The sequence below is a fragment of the Phocoena phocoena genome, chromosome 6 (genome assembly GCF_963924675.1).
Source record: "Phocoena phocoena chromosome 6, mPhoPho1.1, whole genome shotgun sequence".
Taxonomy (NCBI): domain Eukaryota; kingdom Metazoa; phylum Chordata; class Mammalia; order Artiodactyla; family Phocoenidae; genus Phocoena; species Phocoena phocoena.
The window spans coordinates 59905616-59932632 of NC_089224.1; the positions used below are offsets into that span (position 1 = coordinate 59905616).

At 38.4% G+C, this 27017-nt stretch overlaps 1 protein-coding gene across 2 annotated transcripts; it reads right to left on the reverse strand.

Moving 5' to 3' along the window:
• Positions 1-1488: 1488 nt before the first annotated feature.
• On the reverse strand, positions 1489-19470 carry CD274 (CD274 molecule). 2 transcript variants are annotated; one of them, XM_065878695.1, is made up of 7 exons: positions 19433-19470; positions 14277-14342; positions 13042-13383; positions 6323-6607; positions 4189-4296; positions 2683-2742; positions 1489-1935 (listed from the first exon to the last, which is right to left on the reverse strand). In XM_065878695.1, exons 2-7 carry the CDS (start codon positions 14326-14328, stop codon positions 1913-1915), a joined length of 870 nt encoding a protein of 289 aa, XP_065734767.1. In that variant the 5' UTR covers positions 14329-14342; positions 19433-19470; the 3' UTR covers positions 1489-1912. The 2 variants fall into 2 exon arrangements, with proteins under 2 accessions (XP_065734767.1, XP_065734768.1); XM_065878696.1 differs by lacking the exons at positions 1489-1935; positions 2683-2742; positions 4189-4296; positions 19433-19470 and having other exon boundaries at positions 6267-6607; positions 14277-14328.
• Between the last annotated feature and the right edge of the window lie 7547 nt (positions 19471-27017).

Below are 27017 nucleotides of genomic sequence, written 5' to 3' on the forward strand. Positions count from 1 at the left end.
CATAGTACCCAGCCACTGGGAACTTCAAATTTGTTCTGTCTACTACCTAAGAAATACTATATTAAATAAAAATAGCAAAGGGCACAGAAGACGCATAATGCATTACCACTTATGTGAAAAAGAGCAAAAACTAAAAATATATACACATTTTACAAACATTTCCACATATGTTCATAGAATATCTTTAGAAGACAAATAAACAAAAGACAAGTGTTGCTGCTTCTGGAAAGGGAAACTAGATGAGTAGGAGGATGGAATAGAGAATTTTTAATGTCTCCTACTGGACTTTTTGAATTTTGAATCATAAAAAAGTATGAATTCAAAATTCAATTGCATTTAAATAAAAAAACTGCTAGACAATACTAGGCACTATATAAATAAACGTCAAATTGCATGGCAAAGGCAAACAAATCAGGGGTAAATATAGTGATAGAAAAGGAATTCAAGAGCTGTTTTCCACAGTTTTAAAAAATCTGACATCTCATAAACTAAAATTGCTTTCATTATTAAAATGTTTAAGTATTTTCAACTGTCCAGGAACACACTGGCTGGCTACCCAGAGCGTCCCCTCCTTCGGCAGCATTTCTAGACTTTCCTCCTCATACAAGCATTCTCCTCGAACACCGTATACTATGATAATGCACCACGTTGTAGCAATACATTTTCTTACTGCTGTCCCCATGATACTATGAGCTCCTCGAGGGGAAGTGCTTTATCTTGCTCACATCTGTATACTCTGCCTGGCACAGCGATTGACATGGTAGGGTGCTTCCTAAATGTTCACTGAATTAATGAATTTCTTAAAGTAAAACAGAGCTGTAAATTGCATTCTAAAAGGACAGTGGGTAAAAAAATTTTTTAATTAAAAAATATTAAAAAGAATGTGTATATGTGTATAACTGAGTTATTTTGCTGTACAGCAGAGATCGGCACAACATTGTAAATTAACTACACCTCAATTAAAAGAAAGAAATAAAAGGAGAGTGGGTGACAGTCTCGGATATCTGAGGTCTGCTGTTTATTGTCTTGGGCAAGTTATTTTATCTTTGCTCCCTCAGCTGTGAAATGGGTAGAATAGTGCTTGCTACAACACAGCTGCTACAGGAATGAAATGAGATTATGTGTACACATAGTTGTAAAGCTGATACTTAAACGTAACATATTTTGGTAATGTATCTTACTTTGAGGTCTGAGAATAAGATTATCCAAGTCAGCCAAAGTATCAATGGGTTAAATAACGTAATATCCTATACAAACCAATGGTTTGTTCTCTATGGTTCCTATGTACTGATAGTTATAAAGGATATCAAGCAACTTACAAATACTATATTTTGCTGGACACACACAAGTCATCAAGCTTGGTCTGGTGACATAATTTTAACTTCTAATACAGCATATCTTCAAAAGAAATCACTCACAACCACACTCACATGACAAGACCCCACAGACTCAAAATAAATAAAAATAACTCATACTTAAGTACTGTTGCAACATTGGGACTCTCAATTACCCAGAAGACAAATCAACACTGAGTGAAGGCAAAGGGCACTTCTGCAGGAACTGACCATTAAATCAGGGAATCTCAACCTGTTTTCCTAGGATGAGTGATGGATAATTTGCATGGAGATTTATCATTCAGAAGTGTCCTTTCTCCTTTTCATATGCATTGATGAGTCTCCCAGTCATTTTGAAGTACCAAGGTTTCCTTCCAGGCTAAGGCTACCTTTTTTACTCCTTCTTCCTTTGTTCTCTTCTTCTTTCCCAGCTTCCATTTTCAGAGCTTGGGCCTTTTAAGTTCTACATCATCTGCAGCCCACTGGCCCATTGCATGCCTCTGGTCATGCCTAGCCCTGACGAACTCAAACCACAGGCTGAGAATCCCTGCTTTAAGATCAGAAGTTTCAACGTCGGATTACGTCTCCTCAAATTGTGTATCTGGAGAGTGAAAATGAGAAACATAAGTTATATTTGCTAGATGATATAATAAACTTGCAATAACAGAAAGAAGCATATTATATTTATGTCCAATTTCCCTTACATGATAAAGTGTAACCAACCATCCTGCTTTGCCAGGAACTGTCCTGGTTGTGAAACTGAAAGACCCAACGCCTTATTTTTGCCAGATTTGTGTTCTTGGGTAATTTATATTATCTTCTTGATGCTCTGTTTTCTCTACTATAAAATGGGAATAATCCTAGTATTATCCTAGGATAATAAATAAATAAATTCTCTTTGATTTTGTGGAGGGAGGAGATTGAAGTACTGCACATGAAGCAGTACACACAGTGCCTGATACACGTTTTATCTATCTATCTATCTATCTATCTATCTATCTATCTATCTATCTATCCATCCATCCATCCATCTATCACCCATCCACATAAATCACTTTGGTCCCCTATTACAGGGAGATGTTAGGATGCAGAGCAATAGAAACCTAACAGAGAGAAGCTGCCTCCTTCCCCCACCTCCGCAAAGAGCCATCCCTCTACTCTCCTTTGCCATCCCTAAATCTCAGACTGTGGGAATAGTTCTTATATCAGAGTTGTGAGGCAAAGAGGAGCTGGCAGTTCCAACAGTCAGCATTCTGTAAAATGAGGGGAGATTATGGCTGATAGCCTTCTCCTTGTTCTTTAACTTTTTACTTTTCCTTCAACTTCCGATCCCTGCTAATATTCTTACCATTTTGCTGCTTTGAGTTCATATCTCGGGTGCCACATTTTTCCATATCCATCACTCCCACTTGAAAAAAAAAATTATTTTTATTTCCATATAACACAACTCTACAACCCACACAGTGACTCAAGTTTAAATCCCAGGTTCCTATGAAACATTTTTAATCCCTTAGGAAATCTGGTAGACTTCCATATTCCAGGAGTCCCAACTCCTGAGGTTAATTCAACAGTTTAATTAATTCAAAATTTTCTAAATTTTATTCAGGAGTATATACTTATATTTTCCATTCTTCCCCCAGAGATGTACCATATTCTGAGATACTTTATCACACGCTGGTTTTCTAGTCCTTTCTAATGCCAACTAATTATTTTTCACATGGAAATGCAAGTTGGCCACAGCCACTTCCTTGGACAAATCAAAGCCATCTTAGGTCTTCCTATCACTGAAACTTGATCCTTATATTCTGGCTGTCTCAGTTCTGTTAAGTACTTGTTCATTAGAAGAAGCTGACCTCCACTCCCTCAATTACACCACTTTCCCAGATCCACCCACCTCTTAAGGGGTCGTAGGGAATTTCTCAACGACTATTGGAATTCCCTTCCATTTTCCACTTCTCTATTTGTCATCAGATAACTCTATACACAGATCATCATCAGATCCTTTGGTGTACTTCTCAAAGTACTGGGGAAATGTTCATTCTGAATCATCTTAAAATGAAAGGAAATTATTTGAATAGCCACGTTTCCCTGAATTTTAATGGCCCCCTTGGGTAAATAGAGAAATACACACATTAAAATTATTTTAAAATCTATATAACACCCTCAGCCAGAAATCTTGCAAACTACTCTATGGTAAAAGTATCACTGCTCTCCATAAAGAACTATTTTTATTATTTAAAGGTCCCAGAAACCAGCTCAATATAACAGTGCAACTAATGCTAGACAAATTGAACTGAAACCAACAGGCATTTAGCTTTTTCTCTTCTGTAAGTCTGTGGTTATTTACATGACGGAAAGAAATTGTTTAACACTTGGTCTTCTTCAACCTCCATACACAACCTTTCTCTCACGATCTTCACCCAGCAATCCTGCACAGCTTCACTATAATTGCTATCAAACAGTGGAGTGTCTGTGCGCTACCTTCCAGAGGCAAGTCAGGTTTGCTTGCAGCCATGATCCAATTCTCACCCCCTTGGAAAGGTTACTACAAGTGTTCACTGCCGCCCTTCAATGAAAGTAATACTGCAGAACAGTAACTAAAAACCTACTTTGCATAACTGAAAGTTGGCCCTGGAAGGGAAAGCTAATAGGAAACCATTTGATAAATCACTGTTTCCTGCTGGGGGCACCCCTAGCATTTTGGGTAGAAAAGCTCCCTGTTACACGGGACTGTTCTGCAGATTACAGGAGATTTAGCATCCCTGGCTCTGCCCACTAAGTGCCATTGTGACAAGTAGCACTCTCATACACTTCTCCTCAACCCCAATGGAGACTACTACAATAAAGGAAATACCATCTCTTTTTAGACAGAAGATGATTGTCAGGGTTACACTAAGGAACAACAGGAGAGCTCCCAGAATCATCAAGTGAGTCCTCTTTTTTGCTGGATCTGGATATGGTTCTGAAAAACAAAACAAAATAAAAAGAAACTAAAGATAAAATCTTCTTTGGAAGGGGCCAAGAGAATAATCATCTTTGAAGCTTAATTTAGGATAGTATTAGGTTAATTTTCTTAAATACCATAAGTTCCTTTCCAGTGAGTGGCTGGAATGGTGAGATACCTCAGATATGAAAATGGGAGCAGCATGGAAAAGTGGAAGCAGCCCAAGCTTTGGACAGATGAACCTGGGGTTAAGTTCTGCTGCCACTCACTAGTTTTGAGATCTCCAGTAAGTCCTTAAACCAGCCTAAAAAATGGAAATGATAATGAAATTTTTGTGAGGCTAATGTTTATAAAGTGCTTTTCACAGGGAGTGGCAACTCAATATTATATGGTAGCCTTGATTATTTCACTTCCTGCATTCCTTAATATAAAAGGTAGCAGCCTACTGCACATGGCAAAGATGGAACATGAAGGCCAACTGGCATTGTCGAAGAGCTCCTGCTTCCCCATATCTGTGGCCATGATTGGGACCATTGTTTGCTATCTTTTCTTTCTCCACAGTTTGAACATCTTGGGACATCTAGTCATTGGCACCTCTCACCAACCTGTCTCCAGTCCCATGCAGGAAGAAAAGGGGTCTTACGGCACATGATGCTCAGAGACTGCTAACTCCCACCTCCCACCATTAGCCATGATCCATGACTACCTAGTTCAAGCTTTAAAGCTGTAGTCAGCTTTTCTCTAGTAGCTTGCAGTTTACAGAGCCTGTTAATAACTTTATGAATTAGGTGTGCCATTTTTTATTTTTTAAATTCCCAGGTTACAGATGAGGAAACAGATTCTGAGCAGTTAGGTGAGTTAACCCTAGGTCTTCCCACAAGTAAGTTATCATAAGATAGCTTTTAAATGACAGGAACCTATTATACTAATGCAGCTCCTACCAAAGTGATTCACACCCCAGTAAGAGCATCTCTTTAATTTTCTAAACTTCTTTTGTTTTTTTTGTTCATAGGACCACCCTGGATTGTCTTAGGTTTACCTTTTCTATTCAATTTTTTATTTGTTTTCTCTGAAGTACCTAAGCTTTACTTTCAACATCTAGTGGGGGAGAGAGTGGTGAGAAGTGCCTCTGAGAAGCAGACAATATAAACCTCTGGGTTTATATTGGGTTGGCCAAAAAGTTCACTCGCTTTTAAGTAAAAATAAAAGACACATTTTTCATTTTCACGAAGAACTTCATTGAACAACGTATTCACTAACCGAACGAACTTTTTGGCCAAACCAATATTAACATCATGCTATCAAGCTCGCTTTCTCTAAAGGTCTGAGCCTCTCACCAGAATGTATCCTGCCTTACCCACTTCTATAGGAGAGTGAGATAAAAATAAAATAGTTGATTCTGCGCAAACAAGAGTCTCAAATTATTTTCATACACCGTAGCTCATGTATTCCTATGATGGTATTGCCCAATAGGTTATAACTATATAAGAAAAGTGAAACACACAGAAGAAGTCAAGTTGCTTGCCCAGGGACACACAGCCTTACGCACTAAGCAGACTACCTTGGAGGAGGCAGATGGGGAGGAAGGATCTCTCCCGTTTGGAATAAGATAGGAAAGTACATTCCATTTGCTTCCTGCCACAGAAACCCTGGAAAGAAGGAAACAGCTCTGATGTGCTCAGATTTGGATTCCTGAAACTTGGTCTGAGTTGAGTCTTCCTCTCAGGTGCTGCCCTAGATCCCCCAGCCACAAGAGCATGTCCTACATAAAATGAGATTGCCTGTTTTATTATCTACTTCCTGGAGAGTGTTAACTGAGTCCCCAATGCCTGGCACGTACCACATATTCAATAAATATTTGCTGAATGTTTATTAAGTTGCAGTATGACTTGGACGAATGGAGGTGAGGAAGTAGGATGCATTTTGTAAATACAGTGTTATTCATTCATTCAACAAACAATGAAAGCTTACAATGAGCAGGCATCAGGCTAGGTAGCAAGTGACAGTACTAGGCACATTTTAATTGAGACATTCATAATATTACCTGGGATGACCAACTCAGCTGTACTGTTTTCCTCAAGACCTAATCTCCGAAAAATGCAGTAGAAAATCTCGTTAGCTGTTGTGTTGATTCTTAGTGTGCTGGTCACATTGAAAAGCTTCTCCTCCCTCTTGGAACTGGTAATGGTGGTTTTGCCACTCAGGACTCGGTGGTCACTGCTTGTCCAGATGACTTCAGCCTCAGGGTAACCCTCAGCCTGACACATTAGTTCATGTTCAGAGGTGACTGGATCCACAGAAATTGTTTGGTTGATTTTGCGGTATGAAGCTAGGTCATGAGCAAAAAGAAGGCATGGCTTTCACTTAGCACAGAACTAGACATGTGGCTTGGTCTTGTCTACCTTAGAAAGAATACCAATCCAGGCTGTTCTCAGAGAAATAAGCTTAATGTTCAGATGTTTCAGCAGTGGGGAATGCCTGGTAGTTCTGCCTCAACTCTTCCACTCATACTTGGGCCAAGTTTGGGCTTAAAGGAACAACTACCTTGCTATAAAAAACATACTGCTATTTTTATTGAGCTCAAAGTATTGATAAATGTATAGATTAATTAAAAGAGAATTGTCATCTTTAAACCAGTAGTCTTTCTATCTAAATATAAAATATGTTTGTCCATTTACTCAAGTCTTTGTATGTTTCGCAGTAAAGTTTTACAGTTTTTACAAAGGGCCAAATTCTTAAATTTATTATCTCTTTGTTAATGTAAAGCTGTCTTTATAAACATGAACATCTCCAGCTGTTCAGTACTGTTTTCTTAGACTTTATTTAATAAACAGAAAATCTCATTTTGATGGGCCATTCACTTTTCCAATTTTAGGTAAATGATAAGAAATTAGGTATGAAAATAGTATAACGTCATTGTAAAAGTGGATACGTGTTCCCTGCATGATAATTTTTAAAGTTTAAATGCATTTTAAAAAACTTTACAATAGTTTTAGATTTACAGAAAAGTTGCAAAGATAGTACAGAGTGCCCACATACCTCTCCCTGTTTCCTCTATTGTTACCATCTTACATTACCATGGTACTTTCATCCTAACTAAGGAACCAACATTAGTACAGTACTATTAACTAAACTTTATACTTTGTTCCATTTCACTAGTTTTCCCTAATGTCCTTTTCCTGTTCTAGGATCTCATCTAGAATACCATATTATGATACTTATTTTTTAAACTTTTTATGCTGGTTATTTTAATAAATCATTTAATTATACTCAAGGAAGAAACTTTGATTAAATTTTAGATCATAAGTTTGGGACCCTTTTAGGATTAAGATACCCGATGTACTAAATATTCTAGTAGATTATTTAGTCCATTTACAATGCCTAAGAACTTTTTCATGTTTATTCATGATAAGTATGTTAACATGCTATTATTCTGTTGGCATAATTTTTATTTTACTCCTAATATTTTAGTGTAACCACTAATGGTCCACCTAGAGCCTTAATTCTCCATTCCTTTACTAAAGACACAACAATGGCTTTGTGATATGATATATTCACAGAGATTTAATACAATACAGCCAGGATCAAACAAAACTGAAATAATGATATTATGTTCAATGAAAACATTGAAAATCAACATAATTACAATTTCAAAACATATAAATAATGGTTCTCATGAGTACTTGAATCCTCAACCGTTATCTACTATATTTAAGCATTCTTTTAAAAAGGAATCCACTGATTATACCTCATGAAATAATATTACCATAACAGGTTCTAATTCATATAGCACATAGCTTGATTTTTGGACAATTAAAATTCCAAGCCTAAAATCAGAGTGAATAGTAAACTTTAACGGTAAAATGTTTGCTTTTTTACCCTTTGATTATTATTTTTAATGGAATAAGAACAAAGGAGAATGTTGTTTCATGCCTGGGCATATGTATAAATGTACTGTACTGTTAACGGCCCAACAAATTAGCGGATTCATTCTACTCACTGATTAAATACCCATTTTATTAGTCTCTCAAGTGGAGCACATGTATTTGGGTTTAATAAGAAAATATTAGAACCTCCACTTATACGTATTTTTATCATAACAATTAAGAAATAATCTAAGCTTAATGAGATTTAGTGATTGACATTGGGCCTCACTTTGTCTTAAAGGAATAGGGGAGTTTTATAACACCTAAGGGAGGACAGTGACTTGTTTGGGATTATTATAGATATTCAGGTCCTCTCATATAATTTCTTTTTAAATATTTATTTATTTAGCTGTGTAGGGTCTTAGTTGTGGCATGCGGGATCTAGTTCCCTGACCAGGGATCGAACCTGGGCCCCCTGCGTTGAGAGTGCAGAGTCTTAGCCACTGGACCACTAGGGAAGTCCCTCTCATCTAGTTTTAACTAAACTAACCTGCTTACAAAATGAACAACTAATTAAAAGGTTTCCCACAAAGAAACTGAGGATTGGATATATTACCAATAATTCAAGCAAAAACCAAAAGGAAATGGCAAGAGTGACACTTATTACCATGACTTTATGAAGTAAAACAACAAGTACCTAATTGGATCTGACAAGGCATTGGTTAAAAAAACCTTAAGATTGTCAAGACCATCCATTTTTGTTAATGAGAAATTTCACCTAAGATATATTATGCCTTGAAATATTAGCTAACTATAGTGAAGCATCATAATTAGTAAGACTGAAAATATTGTTTATTAAATTTTCATTTCATATTTTTAAAATTTCTATTTTTGTACATTTATAGAATGTGCAATGTATTATGTTGAACCATATGAAATTGGTGATATTCAATTTCTTTTGCCTTTAAAAAATGTCAATTTCTGATGATATAACATATATTAGCACAAGTACATTCTTTATAAACACACACATACATATATTAGTTTAACATGCTTTACTAATGGGGTAGGTAATCGAAAACATTTGCAGACTCCTGATTTACTAGATCTAGCGTACACATGTTCTAATGCAACTATTACATCCAGACAACGAAAAGCTAACAGTAGTTTTGAAGTCAATATACAACTCAGGGCTTCCCTGGTGGCGCAGTGGTTGAGAGTCCACCTGCCAATGCAGGGGACACGGGTTCGTGCCCCAGTCCGGGAAGATCCCACACGCCATGGAGCGGCTGGGCCCGTGAGCCATGGCCGCTGAGCCTGTGCGTCCGGAGCCTGTGCTCCGCAACGGGAGAGGCCACAACAGTGAGAGGCCCGCGTACCGCAAAAAAAAAAAAAAAATACAACTCAATACACACTTTGGAGGTACAAATACAGGAAATAAACCTGGTTGTTAAGGGCACAGACTTCAGAGCCAGATTGCTTGAGTTTAGAACCTGGCTTCATCACTTAATAGTTTAATGAACTTGGCAAATTACTTAATTTCTTTGGACCTCAGTTTGCTCAGCCATGAAATGAGAAGAATACCACCACATATCACTGACTCTTAAGATGTCACCTACTGAAAGACACACTCAGATTTCAGAGATAGTAAAATGTGAAAAACATGCATCTTAGACATGATAAAGCTCCTACTCCATAGAGTCGCTTGAGGATTAAATGAGATAATATAGGCAAAGTGCTTAGGATAGGGCCTGGCACATAAGTACTATATAAGTGTTAATTACTACTGCTTTTACTGCTAGAGATGCTCTTCCTCTTCTTACTACTAGCAAAGTGCACTCATGTGGTATTCTTTAGAAAGTACTGACAGTTCCTGATGAACAGTCTTGGAAATAAATTTTCATGTATCCAAACCTGTTCGTGTTTCAAATTTTTTAGGCTTATCCTATTTGAGGAAATATGCCATTCATTCATTCATTCAACATATATATTTTTGTGGGTTCTTATCACACTACTACTCTTATATGCCAAGTCCTAGGGATACAGTAATAAATAAAATAGATGAAATCTCTGCCTTTGTGGACTATATATTCTAGAAGAAGGAGAGAGATAATAAACAAAATATGTAGGTACATTTATATGATACGTTACATGATATATTAGATGGGGATTTAATGCTACAGGGAAAACTTAAACAGGGCTGGTTGGTGAATTTGGAGGAGAGATGGGGTTGGTGAAGAATGATAGCAGTTAATCCTTGGTCCATATGAACAAATTGGCTTTATCAGGATAACTATACATACTCTGTTCTTTCAATGCCTCATCCCATTTAAGTTCTTGAAAGTAGAAACGGGCACTTCATTTTCCCTGCTATTAGATTCAGTGTTTAAGGAAAAATAACATTTTCAACTGAAAGTCAGATGCCTGAGAGTCTGGTATTTAAACAAACATGAAAGGTGCAATAACACCAAAGTGATAATAATTGAGTTAATCTAAAGCTAAACTCTTTCAAATTTCAGTTTTGAAATGCTTCACCTTTAAAATCCCATGGTGAGTAAACTCCCTATGGGGAAGCTGTGTTACCACATGTTTGCAGTGATGGGAAGCGAAGCCCAACAGCGTTACTGTGAAATCGTTTGCATATGGAGGTGACTCAGGAGTTCTACTTCCCTGAGTTGTAAAGCTCATGCAAGCTGGCCACCGCACTTCTTTGGTGACACTGCCTCAGTGCAATTGAAGCTTGGTAGCTGACTTGCTTTCAGTGCAGCTCAACTTGACCTCCAAGACCACTATGTGCAAATGACAACTAGATGGACTGGGACTAGGATGCCAAATTAGTAATTTATAGTACAAAATGGAATGGTCAGACAAATCACATCCTCAAATCTGGTTGTTCAACTGCTTTGCTCCATCAAGGACCCCTCCTTGGAAAAACCATCAGTGCCAAGAGATTTCCCATTGTGTCAAACCACAGCAAAGGAAATCACAAATCCACAAGGGACATTACAGAGCCCAGGTAACCTGGAAGAACACCCTTCTTCACTACAGGGACAGCTTTTCCACTCTCTGCATACTCCCTAAGACTGATGAGAGACTCTTCTTCTGGAAGCAGAGACATATACTCTATACTTCCTTCTAACCGACTGCCAGGCTTATGCTCTTCCTCTCTACCCTAGATCCAGCAATGCTGGCTGTTCATGGAGCTAAGTCTTGATAATTTCTTTAATGCCTTGAAACATAGTATGCCTGATATTTGCTGATGGACTGAAGAAAAGTTAAAAATCCCAACTTGGGATCCCATCAGCTTGCTTTCATGAATATCTGTTATGGAGAAGCATATGGTAAGATACAATTAAATTAAATCTACCTCACAAGACAAGTGACATTTTGACAACAGTAGCATTAATTGAACCAGAATTAGAGACCCAGCAATGTACCATAAAACAGATGCATTTCTCCTAATTCTTATATAATTTTGATTTTGACTTTATAATGATTAGTTATCCCTTTATGATAAGTGTAAACTTTTTCTATTTATATTCCTGACATTCAGATTGATGGTACTTAGGAATAGAAACACCAAGGGATGATGATTTAATTCTAGTCACATATTAAAAGGTCACCATGTAAACAAAAGAAGCAAGCAGATAATCTCAAAACTATGACTAGAGATGGCAGATTTCAGCTCAATATCAGAAAGTAATTACAATAGGCTATAGAAGGAAGGTCCAAATGACAGGGGTATCATTGTAGGAAGTATGTGAGTAGAAGATCCTTTCAGGGGATTGCTGTTCTTTGGGTGTTTGGATTAGCTGCTCTTGCCTGGGATCCTTTCAGCTCTCAATTTTATGAATCTTAACAGTGAAAGCAGCGGTGGTCAGCTAAGGTGTTTTCCTTTACTGAGCTAGAAGCAACCCAAAACTTTGAATCCAGGTGACCTGATGTCATATTTATAGGTCAGTACCCAGGAATTTGACACAGTTCCTCTTCAACACTCCAAGATAAAAATGGTACAGATTTTTAAGATGAATGTATGCTTAGTGAGCATAGTTTATACTGTCTCTGAGGAAGAATAGTTTATTCAATACTTGACATGATTATTTTTTGCCTTCATAGATTGATTCAAGTCTTTTTGAATGTGAACCTTACAATGGGGTTTGTCATTAATATATTTGTTTGGATTTGATATAGAGAGGTTCAAAGAAAAAATGCTGGCAGACCTCATAAAATTAAGAAATAGGTATTGAATTTAAAAATTCTTGGAGGGACACACAAATAGTGACTATTATCCTTGCATGCCATGGAAGATAGTGGTGAAGGGAGGAGAGACACTTCTGTGGTTCATTTATTCTCTTCCACAGTTTCCGAATTATTTGCAAGAATATATATATATATATTTATATATATTACTTTTATAATAATAAAAAAGTGAAGATTAGGAATTTATTTATTTATTTATTTTTTTGCGGTACGTGGGCCTCTCACTGCTGTGGCCTCTCCTGTTGTGGAGCACAGGCTCCGGACGTGCAAGCTCAGCGGCCATGGCTCACGGGCCCAGCCGCTCCGCGGCATGCGGGATCCTCCCAGACCGGGGCACGAACCCGTGTCCCCTGCATCGGCAGGCGGACTCCCAACCACTGCACCACCAGGGAAGCCCTAGGAATTTATTTTTAGGAAAACTGAACGTGTTGTGAAACATGACTGCCACATTTGGCTCTGGATCTCCAGGGACTATCAAACAGGATGTGCTCAAGCAATGCTCATTGGATGAGTATGTGAATGAATGAATGAACAGACTGCTGCTATGGAAAGTGAGGCTGGACTTCCAAGATTGAAAAGTTCTCAACACTGAGATATGGTTCTAATAAAGGCTGTGTCTATCTGTAATAGGTCTTACCATTGACTTTCAAAGTAATCCGCTTGTAGTCGGCACCGCCATAGCTGATCAAGCAGCAGTAAATCCCTGCATCCTGCAATTTCACATCTGTTATCTGAAGTGCGGCCTTCCCCAAGGGGAGCTGGTTCTTCAACAGCAGGGCCCTCTGGTTGTAGCTACTGTGCTGAACATTCAGGTCTTCTTCCCCATTCACAAACTGAATAATTTTCTTATCCTCCATTTCCCAGTAAACAACTAATGCCAACAGGTTTAATTGTTTGTCTACTGGAAATCTGCATTCCAATGTCACATTGCTGCCATACTCTACCACATACAGGTCCTTGGGAACTGTGATAGTAAATGCTGAAAAGAAAGATGACCAATCTTTAGAAGATGGAAAATTCCTCAAAAAATTTATAGAATGAGTGCAGGGTTTATAAAAGCTTTATCTGATCACTTATGTGATAATTACATTTAAGGACTTACTTCCCTGAAATACATATTTTATCCAGTGAGCTTGAGACATGTTTTAGGATGTATATCTCACACCTGAGTTAAAATAATAAAATTAGCTAAACAAGTTGTAGTCCCAAAATTCATAAACATACACTACTGTAGAAATATTACATGGTAATGGGGTGCTTATAACCAGGGATACTTTGTTTCATGTGGACATCCCCAGAATGTCCTTTGACTGGACACTCATTGCCTTTTACATAGTCTAAATCATAGATTCCAATAGTCCTCTCTACATACTGCCTGAAACTCTTAATCAGTTGTCTGGCCAGAGGTAGATGAGTACAGAGATTTAGGGAGGGTCTCAGGCTGATGCCAGTACTGTGTTACCCTGACACTGCATGTACACTATAATTCTTCCTTAGAATATACTCACTGGGAGAAGCAGGTCATAGAGCAAGGTGGATAGAATGATCCTGCCCTTGTTTAAAACAAGCATATAAAAGTATACACATAGGCCATTTCCTCAGATATTTTAAGTAATTATCCTTGGGAAATGGATAATGGATAATGAGTAATGGATAAATGGATATGGGCTAATTTTGTTTCTTTAGATGTGTCCACACTCCCTATATCTTTGTCCATTGAAATAGGTTTATGAAGTATGTTTATGAATTATAATAAAGGAAAAATAGAATGTCTTCTCTACAAAAATTATATCTATTTTATTATTTCAGTTTTTTATCTTATAGTTAAAATATTTAAATTATAGAACCTAATGAAAGGATTTGGTGTCTTACCTTTCAGTAAACAACAGTAAGCCATGAATGTAAAGATACTGTATATCCTCATCTTTCTGGAATGACCTAATTATGGAAAACACAAAAAGAAAACTGCTTTACTCAATAATTGAATATCCAGACATTATGGGACTTGGCAGTTTTAACTGAAATTGTCTTTTGATAACCAGACAATGACTGATTTGTAAGTGCTGAAATACAGCAGGGAATTTAGAAGTTCAATACCTTCACTTAATATCCCACAGCCACATAAAGCTAAATGAAAAAAAAAAAAGGTACTATGATGAGAATTCTAATTACAAGGCCTGTAAAAAAACTTGTACACTCAGAAGAAACCAAGAAGAAAATATTGCACCCAAATCCTCTCAATTACTTTTTGTTTTTTTCCTGCAGTGTAACATATCTAGAAATCCAAGCCTGCCCTATACAAAATTTCAAAGCAAGAAGAATCTGACTTCCATTATCTCCCACCTTTCAATGCCTTTTCCCCCCACTAGCAGCTTTCATCCTACCCTTTAACTATTCAAGCCTTCTGCATTATTATCCCAACCATGCCAGTTCTCCCTCAGATTCCATCCTTCTAAAATCTCCTCTTTCGTCCTTTGCTTATCCCAAATTATAAATTCCATTCCCTCAATAAACTGATTCCACTAGTAGTAGGGGGAGTGAGAAGGAGAAACAGTTGGATTCAACCACTTCACATTAAGATGTGACTCACTCACAGCCCTCTTTCAGGGGTATCTGCCTAGATTCTACACTTCATTGTGTCATCCTGCCTGAAATTCTACCAATTCTTTGATTCAGCAAACATTGATTGAGTAGTTTTTCTGTGCCAGGCACTAATTTAGGCATTAGGGATACAGCAGTGAACAGGAAAGAAAAGTCACTCTCCTCTAGGAGCATATATTCCAGTAGAGGAGTAAATAGTGATTTGTTCTATAGTTCAGCAAATCTGTATTTTCTCTCTCATGTAATACATACATTTACATTTTGAGAAGAAAGCCGGCTTTCTGCCTTAGGGTCTCTTCGACCTTTGTATACATACAAAAACTCACAATTGATCAATTAATCAATGTTACACATATGTAAGGCAGAAGATTTATGTCATGCATATATAAATAGCTCCTAAAAATCAATAAGAAAAGTACACACAACCCAACAGGAAAATGAGCCAAAGGTTCTAATATACAGTTCAGAGAATAAGAAATACAAATGACATCTAAACATAGGAAACGATGCTCAATTTTACCAATAAAGAAAAAAATAATAGTTTAAGATATGAGACACCATTTTTCACTTATTAGCTTGATCAAAATTATAAAGTTTCCTAATATTTAGCATTTCTGAGGATATGAACAAATGGGTTTCCTTACCCACTAATGGTAGGAATGTGAAGTTGTATAACCTTTTTTGGAAGGGCAATTTGGTAATCTCCATTAAAATCTTAAATGTATATGTCATATTAGCTTTCACTTCCTCTCTGAGAAATATATCTTACAAAAACAAAAACACATGCATGTAACAATAGACGCCAAAGGATTAGCACTGCTAATACCAGCCCCAAACTGGGAAAACCCTAGATAGCCTAAATGGTTAAATAAATTTTGGTATGTCCACATAATGTAATACCATTAAGGAAAGAATACATGTAGATGTATTGACTTTGTAAAGATGTAGAAAGTAAGTTGCAGAACAGTATATGTAGCAGAAATCCACTTTTGTTTAAAAAAGAAATAATCTGTGTGTGTATATTTAGACATGGAAATTTACAGAAAAATCCATACCAAGATGCTGACAGTGATTATATCTAGGAACAAAATTAAAGGAAGAATAGTCAGGTATTTATCTCTTTATAGTTTTCAAAAGGAAGAAAGGATGGGAGAAAAAGAAGAAAAGGGAGATGAGATTGTGAATGACTTCTTTGGTGTTTTCCTGTGTCCAGATTTTCAAACCAATGAATATGTTTTATTTTTATTAGAAAAAAATAAAAACAAAATTTAATGAACCATTTCATCTTGCCAAGCTGCAGAGAGTTTGGCAGATGGAGTAGTATAATGGAAAGAACCTCAGAACCCCAAACATCAGAGTGGAGGTAGAATAATGGCATGTGTTTATTTTTCTATTTTTTCTTCATTATTAAAATAATATTACCACATTATGGCAAATAAGAAAACAAGGGGAAAGTCACCCACTATTCCATCACTTAACCCAGGGAGCATTTGGTAATGCCTGGAAACATCTTTAGTTGTCAAAATGGGGTGGAGAGAGGGTTGCTACTATCTAGTGAGTAGAGGCCAGGGATGCTGCTAAACCTCCTACAATGCACAGGACGGCCCCCACAGCAAAGAACTATCTGTCCCAAAATGTCAACAGTGCCAAGGCTGAGAAACCTTGCAACCACTGTGAGCATTTCGGTATATATTTTTGTTCCAGTCTTTTCCCCATGAAGCTTTTAAGAACAATTATACACATAACACCCATTTTTTCATTTAATATTTTGACAAATAATTTCCATTTTACTGCATGATATTTATAAGTATCTTGTTTAGTGGTCCCGTAATGTTTAGTTTCCCTGTTGTTAGGGAAGGATTGCTTCCAGTTTTAAAAATATAAGTATTTGTGTATTCAGCAAATATTTGTTAAGTATCTACTGTGTACCAGGTCCCAGGCTAGGCCCTGAGGACAGATTTTCCTCAAGCGGAACTGTTGATCAAGGACAAAGAACATTTTCCTGGTTCTTGATACATGTGGATAATTGGTGCCAGTTACATTGGGTCTTCACCTAGCACTTGGTTTTGTTTAAAATATATATTTTTTCTAATTTAATTACAAAGTACAACTTGAAGTTTGTTGATTGTTTTAGTTCTTTTGTGAATTATCTGATCATTTTTTGGCCTGTTTATCTTAATGGTTTCTTATCAACCTGTATGAATCCTTCATGTTCATATAGATATACACATACAAAAACGGTAAAATAAAACAAATCATCATCAGCCTCTTGCTAGTGTTAGGTGCATAATTCTTATTTCACTCCTTTCTGTCTGCTCTGTAAATGGGAAACAGGGATGGCAGCCAGGACTGTGAGAACACAAAGGTTGCTGAAATGAGGCTGCAGCAGCTATCTGCCTATCCTTTATTTGGGCCAGAGTTGATTATACCACAATTATAAAATACTAATGTGATATAATAAACACAAATAAATTTATTGGGCAGAAGAAAACTTAAGATGCCCCTAACTCCAAGCAAAGAACTGAATAAAACAGAGGGGCATTAAATCCACTCATGGATTTCAACTAACTTTTCCAATGTTTATGGCATACCCTGGTGGAGTTCCTACCCCTTAACGAATTTAGTTGAAAATTTTAGAGGTAATAAAAGTTTACTGGTAGGTCATGGATTAGATCTGATATTTACCTAATTCCTCATTACAGCTCCTCTTCCAAGGCTCCATTCCCTTGGAGTGCAGTTGTTGTTAGTGGAGGGAAGATAGGTAGATAGATAGATAGATAGGGACCATGTAAACAGACATGGTCTTTGACCTCTAAACTCCACATTAGGGCAGTTGGTCTGAGAACGCTGACATCTTCTTCAGGGAAGAAACTGACAGTATATCTGAATTCCCAGACAAGAACTGAGACATTTAAAGAGCAAGGAAAACGTGAACTAGGGAAGAGGCGATGGTTCATTCAGGATGGGGAAGCAGGTTTGTCCCTGGGGGAACCCAGTGTAACACTATGGAGCTGATACTACTTCTCTAGCTTGTTAAGGTAGGATGGGTAGGACGAAAAGACAGGGAAAAGAACTCAAGCTTTCTTTCTCAAAAGTATAAGCAAGGAGTGTCTTGATATCTGTTAGTTCAGGGTTTCCTTTGATTGTTACCTGATGTATATGTACTATGATTTGATTTTTAAAAATTCCTAGAGTTTGAAAGTGTGTCTCCCAGTAAGCTGAAAATCTACCCAATTAACAGATCGAGTTGATCTATTTAAACCTCTATGAAATACAAAACTCTATTAAACTCGACTAAACCCTGTGTCCTTTCTCCTTCCCCTCAGTCACACTGAGATATTCTTGTACATTTCCCAGGTGTCGCTTCAATTCCCAATAGTATTTCTGTGGCTTCCTTTAAGACCACACTCTAACTATTGTCCTGTAACCTCTGCCTACTGTACTTAACTGAAAAAAAGGCTATTTTTTTCTTTAGAGTATCACAGTTCTTAAAAACTGCTGGGCAACTGTCAATGTGAACTGACACAACTTTTCTGAAAGGAAATTTTCAATTTGTATCAAAAGGTTGTTAAAACATTCAGACTTTGATTAAGTAGTTATACTTGTAATAGTTAATCTGAAAGAAATAATCAACAATGTCCCAGATATCTATATGCAATGATGTTCAGTGAATGGCTAAAATAGTGAACCACTGTAAATAATCTTTATGTCCAGCATGGGGGATTAATTTTGTTTGGTTGTCCAGCACCACAGAATGTAGCTATTAAAAAAAAAAAATCACATTTTTATAAAGCAATTTAATCCATAGAAAATCAGCCACATTAGGTGCACAAAACAAGGTGGAACAATGATACATGAAGACTCCCTGTGTTTTAAGACAAACCCAAACTGAACTCTGACATAGGCTAAGCTCAATGTGGCTAAGAAATGTTTAACATTTTTTTCCTTAGGCTCCTCTCTTCCGCCTTCAGGACTCCTTTAGTCCTCAAAGCAGATAGAGCAAAGAACTCGGGCTCGGGTATCCTGGCTCTTACAGCAGGAAGGGACCTTAAGAGATGCTGCAGGTGTGATGACTTACCCAGATCAGACTGCTAGTGAGCAGCTAAAGGTGGACTAGGACCCGGGTGTCCCGACCTCCAACCCAGGAATTTCCCTCTAGACCCGGTTACCCACTCAGGACCACATTCGTGAACGCGCAGGAACATATATGTACTTACAGGATAAGCAAAACTGAATCCCCCTAGCTAAAGGCTAAACTTGTTACTTGTTCCAATTAACCTTAATCGGCTCTACTGCACCCAAACCATCACGCTTTCCCTTTCCCTTCTCCTCTCTCCATCCCAAAGAAAGGGTCTGTTGACGTTCCGTTTTAAAGTGCCCAGAGAGATGGCCAAAGATGCTGGCCAGTGAGCGAGAACGCTCCCTACCTGCGGGCGGGAGACTCTCGGCTGGCGGGGAGGCTTCGGCACTGCGCCCGGGACTGCGAGGACCACCCGCGGCGGGCCGCAGCTAAAGAGCTAGCTTGGATTTCTCCGCCCACCCCTGCCAGACAGTCCCGCCCCCGGATCAGCACCCCACGCCCCCGACTGGATTTTCTTACGCTGCCGCTAAACTTGTAATCTGGAAAACAAGCGGATTTTTCATTTTTGGAATAAAAAGTTAGATAAGTGAAACCAAAAGTGAAACTTAAGACCGGCTTCCCGTAAATCAGCTTTTGAAAAGAAAAGCTTCAAAGATTAAAACAAATCAATATCTGATGTTTTAAACAATGTTTAAAAACAAACCAACGTCCGAAATCATCGCTAAGATTTCAGACGTTGGTTTTACCTTCAGAATTCACACTCTAAATTCTGCCACGCGGTTTCCCCTCTTTCTGATAAAAGCTTTTACAAGATAACGGATCATCCTGATAACTTGCTATAAATCTACAACATAAAGAAAGTAAAATGACGGGCCCATATGGCTTTGGTTTTTATTCTAGAAAGTAGGTGTGTGTGATAGGAAACATTTTTAAAACGTGGACTTTGTCACTTCCTCAAAGTTCCTCGATATAGTGAAACTATCATTGCTTTGTCATTAAAATAACTTCCCATCAGGACTTAAACCTTTTAAGAATGCTCTGGATCCCTGCTATCCTGCCGTCCTTGAGATCCACGTTGGGGTAGCACAGGTGAGGGTTAAGAAAATCCTCTGGTAACTCCGGATCAATGGTTGAGCCCTAGCTGAAACCACGTCACTCATACTGAGGCGGCGGCAGAATTGTGTCAAGCATTCCCCACTACTGAACTTCTAGATGCGGCTCTCTTGCTCTTTCGTTCTCTCGCTCTCTAGCGCAGTCTCGCTCTCCCTCTCTTCTTTCTTTTTAATTTTAAATTGATATATTGGACTCTTCATTGTTTGCTTTTCCTGTTTATTCATCTCAACTGCAATTCAAATTACTGCATAATGAATGAATATTGAGCTGTCTGTTGTCTTGGATACGGCATTTGCTTCCCAAGTAAGAATTTTCACATTCTTAGAATATCACATATTTTTATTTATTTTTTATTTTTGATGTTGGGGGTAGGAGTTTATTAATTAATTAATTTATTTTTGCTGTGTTGGGTCTTCGTTTCTGTGCGAGGGCTTTCTCTAGTTGTGGCAAGCGGGGGCCATTCTTCATCGCGGTGCGGGGGCCTCTCACTATCGCGGCCTCTCTTGTTGCGGAGCATAGGCTCCAGACGCGCAGGCTCAGTAGTTGTGGCTCACGGACCTAGTTGCTCCGCGGCATGTGGGATCCTCCCAGACCAGGGCTCGAACCCGTGTCCCCTGCATTAGCAGGCAGACTCCCAACCACTGCGCCACCAAGGAAGCCCACATATTTTTATTTTTTAACTTGGAAAAATACAGAAGATACTGCCTTTACAATCTGGTGGGGAGTGTGAAATTCTCTTTAGCCTCAATAAAATTGTAATAGACTTGGAGATTAGCTCAAATCTCTTTTTGAGGCCACATGGTGAAATAGAGCCGCGTTTTCTCAACTTTATTCCCTGTGATATTTTCTATTTAACCAGTTTCATGTTTCTAAAAATGACACTCAAGACCCAGGACATAGATTTCAAGACCTGCTAGTGGGGTCATGACCATCACGTGGGAAAAAGCTGGCTCTAGAGCCACCTACCACTAACTAGCTGAGTTTTCCTGAGCAAGTAATTTACTGAGTAGGCAGGAATAAGTGATCTCCTCTTAGATGGCCTCTATGATGCATGAATAATTTTTAAAACTGGGGGCGGTGGGGGGGATGTTTAGTTGCTTGTTTATTTGTTTTACCAAAGCAATGTTCAAGGTCTACATAATGATCAGCAGGCAAGGCAGGAGGTGAAAGGAATTTGCCTTTCTCTGAAGTTGTTGATGGGAATGGAAGGTATTTACTCAGCTTTCTCCTCAGTGATTTACATATTACTAATCTGAGGATTTGTGATTTTGTTCATCTCACCCACCTGTTTCCATTCATTTTCCTATACTGTTTATCAAGTTTCTTAATGAAGCCATTCATTTTCCTATACTGTTTATCAAGTTTCTTAATGTTTTTATATCATCTGGAGATAGAAAAACAGGATGTGTTTAGAAAAAAAGAGATTTTATCACTTCAAAAAAGTATATGAAAATCTAACAGCCAGGGGGGCATCAGTCCCAAAACCTTGTTCGTGTTTTGTGATTTGGGTGAAGTGGATGGAGGAGGGCTGAGATATGAGACGAGCAGTGGGAAGCCAGAGCTATAGAACTAGACACCTGATCATCTACAGTATCGCCATGTCCCATTCACACCCCTCTTAATCTGTTCATTTTTAGAGGTTAAAACTCATCATTGCTGATGTGCTATTTCTCAGAGTGTTTCTGAGGGTCACTTGCATCACAGTTGACTTGGGATAGGTGTTTAAATACAGATTCCTGGTCTCTGCCACAGACCTGTTAAATCCAATTCTCCTGGGGGTGGTCCTGGGAGTCTACATTTCGAAACCATCCCCACATGAGTCATGTGCACACTGAAGTTGTCATACAGAGTGAAGTAAGTCAGAAAGAAAAAGACAAATACCGTATGCTAACACATATATATGGAATTTAAGGGGAAAAAATGTCATGAAGAACCTAGGGGTAAGATAGGAATAAAGACGCAGACCTACTGGAGAACGGACTTGAGGATATGGGGAGGGGGAAGGGTGAGTTTTGACAGGGCGAGAGAGAGTCATGGACATATACACACTAACAAACGTAGTAAGGTAGATAGCTGGGGGGAAGCAGCCGCAAGGCACAGGGATATTAGCTCGGTGCTTTGTGACAGCCTGGAAGGGTGGGATGGGGAGAGTGGGAGGGAGGGAGACGCAAGAGGGAAGACATATGGGAACATATGTATATGTATAGCTGATTCACTTTGTTATAAAGCAGAAACTAACACACCATTGTAAAGCAATTATACCCCAATAAAGATGTTTAAAAAAAAAAAATTGATGATATAATGTTTAAGGGAAAAAAACTGAACGAAGAGTTCTTTGCAAGTACAGTTATAACTCTCCTTCCTCCACCTAATTTGGTTTAATTGGTATCAACACCATTCTTCACTCTACCTCTGCCTGTTCTACTTTCACTTTTGCCCCTAAAACAAGAGAGATGATCTTTGTTTGTCCTGACCTTAGAGAGAGAGATTCCAGGCTCTTACAAGTGGGTCTGAAGTGATACTAGCAATTTCCTGGTGAAGGAGCAATTTCCAGTATACTTTCTTGATCATCAAGAACAGGACATAATAAAGATACTTAAACAAACAAAAAGATATTAACAAACTGCTTTGTTTTCACTGAATATGTAGAAATGCATTTTATTATTATATATAAAGACAACATCCAGATTTTCCCCCATGTTCTAGTTTTGATTGTGTAGGGTTGTAAACCACTGCCGTATGTTATGCCCATTTCTCTCTCTCTGTCCCCATCCACCAACTCTCACCTTCTGTTGCCTCCACCTTTGCCATCCACCCCCATAGACTGGTGCCAAACAGATTTCATGGAGCAGAACACTTTGCTCTGGTTATACAATACAACTGTTTAAAATACAGGAGCAATTAACATGTGTGGATGGCCAAGTGGTAGCAGCTTTCATCACTTGACACCCATGCTCAGATGCTTCTCTTAACAAGGGCTGTATTTGTCTCTTACTTCCTGTCCTGAGCTGGAGGAGAGGTGGTCAGGTGAAGAGCTCTTGGCTACAAAGGGCAGCTCCCACACTGTGGGTTCTTTAAAACAAAGATGAGGCCTCCAGCAATGTCCCTTGTCCTCAAGGAATTCATAAACCCAGACATAGATAATTATGACCCAGGTAAATGCTGTGGGAAGTTGGGAACACTCTATGGTAAATAATTTAATCCCAAGGAATCTCAATAAATGAACTGAAGGCTGCTAAAAACAGAATTTACAATTGGGAGATACCCTTTCAGAGAATACTGGGAAATATTTTATCGATTTAATATCTTAGAACTAAGTAACCTAAGTGAATGTTGTACAAATGAAACAGTCCCCTTGTGAGTCATTTTACTTGGTTCGAGAACATGATTTAGTTTAAACGTGTCTGTAGAATTGCCTCCGGGAGTATTATTTTATACTCATTCTTGGTTTTAAACTAAGAACAATATGACTTCTAAAAGTCTAAAAGTCTTCAGAATCTCAGAATCAGGGAAAAACTGATTTTTGTTTTCTGGTATAAGTAGTTATTCAAAGGCCAATTATAGTCACATCCAGGTTACTGGATCTAGAACCTAATTAATCTGCCATTCATGATAATAGATTCATCATAAAAGAATGAGATATAGTTTTTTCTTTTCCCCACCCTATCCTGAAAGGACAGCAAGGCCTTTCTGTTTCTGGAGAGAGAGAGAAAGAGAGAGAGAGATTCCAAACATAAACTAATAAATTTCAGATACTGGAGAGTCCTATTAGAAACAAAAAAAGAAAGAAAAAGAGGTGGGACAATATGATAGAATACCTAGATGTGAGACTCCTTTAGTGTGGTGGCCAGGGAAGTCTTCTCTAAGAGGCGATATTTGAGAAACAAATTATGAAGACAAACATGAAATGATTTGCAGGAAGAACATTCCTGGTAGAGGGGTCAACAGATGCAAAAACCAAGGCTTTTGCAACAGATGCAAAAACTTGGCAAGTTTTAGGGATGGAACAAATGTCATTGTGGCTGGAGTACAGAGTGAAAGGAGGGGTGGTGATCAGATCAGATCATGGTTTTGAGGACCAAGGGAAGAGGGCTGGATTCTAATTGCAATGGAAAGCTGCTGGATAATTTAAAGCAGTAGGGTTACCTGATTGGTGCTCCAAAAACATCACTCTAGCTGTGGTCTGAAGCATGGAGTATAGAGGGGCTAGCATGGAAGCTGGGAGTCCTTTAGGAGCTATTGCTGTAGAGTACATTCAAAATATAATTTGGAAGCAGAACTAATAGAACTTGTTGAAGGATATTAGTAGTAATAGAGAAAAGGGAATCAAGGATGATAGATATGATGTAATACGCTATTTCAGGGTAGGATACTACAGCCAGAATTACAGGCTTTCACAATATTTTAGACTTAGAGCTCACAATGTGAGCTCTTTAAGGAAGTCTAAAAATGAAACACAAACTCTCCCATTAAATTATCACTGGAAACTGGTTGTAACCCATCAAGAGACTCATAATTTATTAAGAAGAAATTATTGATACAATCCTTTGTAGAAATGGAAAGTTGGTGGCAGTATGCTGGTGGCAGTATGCCCTGCTCATGGGATTTAATCAGGGTACAACATGACTGACTGGTCTAGGTCATTTGCTATCATAAGCTGAAGAAGTTCACTGGGAACACTGTGCCAGAGATGAGAGGAAAAGGCTCTGAGTTATGATTAGAGCATTCCTTTGACAAATATGCAGAGGGAAAGCCTCAGAGTCTGAGAAATGCCATCAGCTAAGGCAATAGCATTAAGGTGTGTGTTTGTGTGTACTCTAGGCATGAATTGGTTTACTTCTTACAGAATATGGCAAAGTGGAGAGTAAGGGGAAAGCATAGGTTTCATTCGCACTTGTGCATGAACAAGACAAATAGAAACATGAATTATAGACTAGAGTAATAGACATTTTACAACCCCAAGCAAAGGCCCCTGACCCAGAATCTCTTGCTAATTTTGTGTTAATCAGAGCTGACATAGCAAAAGAGAATACCATAGCAGCATTTTAAGAGTAAGATAGGATAGTGACACACTGACCTCAAACACTGAGGTAGACTTGGAAAGTCAGAAGCAACATAGGCATACTTCTACCTCTTGAAGTCCAACTCTCTGAAGGCAAGGCCCCAGGGGGTGAAGATAAGCAGTTTCCCCAAACCTAGTGAGGCCTGGCCTAGGTATGAATTGGACAAGGTGGTTCTAGTTTGCAGCTGATATATTGTAGGGTTGATATCAATCAAAATCATGGGGTATCCATTATTCTGTATGTCACAGACTCTAACAGTTATGAAGATAACCCTCATTTGCTTGGTTTAGATAAAGGGGATAATTAATGCCTGCTGTAACCACAAAAAAATTAACCCAGTGAACTCATCATTTTTCATGTGTTCTTGGAGATCCTAAGAGGAAGATGGGGAGTTGGCATGGGGAAGAATAAAGTCTAACATTGACATGCTTGTTCCCAGGTTTGCTTAGAAGAAGTTTAATGGACACTGTCAGGCCAAGCTTTGCAGCACTTCCAGGGATTCTTGCCACAGAAGGAAGAGAAAAAGAATGAAGAATGAACTCTGGGTATGGTTTTTTGATGTCCCTGGATGGCCCAAACAGATGTTGTGTCCCTCTTGTGAAGAGCTGCAAAAGAGAGAATATATAATAAGGTAGATAATTTTATTCATCAGAGTTCAGGGACTGTTTTCAACTTAAATTGAAATGCTACCTGGGATTCCAGGTAGGAGACCAGGCTGAATTTCTCAGAGGTGCAGGAGGCTGAGAGTCACTGGCTAGGAACAGGGTTATGTGAGTGGCATGGGCTGTAGGTGAAGGAACTTATCAGGGGTTTAGTCTAGTGATATGGAAACCTCATGGTTGAGAAGAAGGAAAAATATAAGCAGCTACTGTAAGTGGAAAAAATATTTGGAAAGAGAGAAATATCTAGGGAAGATTTTAGGCGTTTCCTGTTAAATATGCTGTGCAGATCATTTGCAGGGACTGCTTAAGAAAGCTTATGTGTTATTCTTAAGTGCTTCAGCTGTCAGTTGATGTTTTCTTAGATTGCTGTTACATGCTTGTACTGAACCATGTGAAGCTTCAGTTTTATTTAGGTTACACTCTGAAATATAATCGCCCACTGCTCAAAAAAGCTTTCCTTGACTTGGCTGCCTCCTTAAATTACTATCATCTCTGATTACTCCATTTCAATGGCAAACCTCAACAAACTATATCATCACTTTTTCAACTATCAAGTTAACAAAACAAAATGCAATAATTATAATAAAGATTATAAATATAGCATTTTTATAAAATATATAGCATTTTTTGTCAGACACCATGTCTTGATGATTTACCTACATTAGCTAGTTTACATTTTACAACAATTCTATGAAGAAGATACTATTATCGCCCCTATTTTATTTTTAATTAATTAATTAATTTATGGCTGCGTTGGGTCTTCATTGCTGCATGTGGGTTTTCTCTAGTTGCAGCGAGCGGGGGCTACTCTTTGTTGTGGTGTGTGGGCTTCTCATTGCGGTGGCTTCTCTTGTTGAGGAGCACGGGCTCTAGGCACATGGGCTTCAGTAATTCTGGCGTGTGAGCCCAGTAGTTGTGGCTTGCAGGCTCTAGAGTGCAGGCTCAGTAGTTGTGGTGCTTGGGCTTCATTGCCCCAAGGCATGTGGGATCTTCCCAGACCAGGGATCAAACCCGTGTCCCCTGCATTGGCAGGAGGATTCTTAACCACTGCACCACCAGGGAAGTCCCTATCACCCCTATTTTAGACATGGGG

What these genes read in the sequence shown, in the direction of transcription:
- CD274 (XM_065878695.1), bottom strand. Translation starts at nt 14,328, where the DNA reads ATGAGGATATACAGTATCTTTACATTCATGGCTTACTGTTGTTTACTG. An exon ending in TTACTGTTGTTTACTGAAAG is followed by an intron (nt 13,384 to 14,276) that starts GTAAGACACCAA and finishes CTTTCTTTTCAG; the next exon opens with CATTTACTATCACAGTTCCC. An exon ending in GAACTCAAAGCAGCAAAATG is followed by an intron (nt 1,936 to 2,682) that starts GTAAGAATATTA and finishes TTCACTCTCCAG; the next exon opens with ATACACAATTTGAGGAGACG.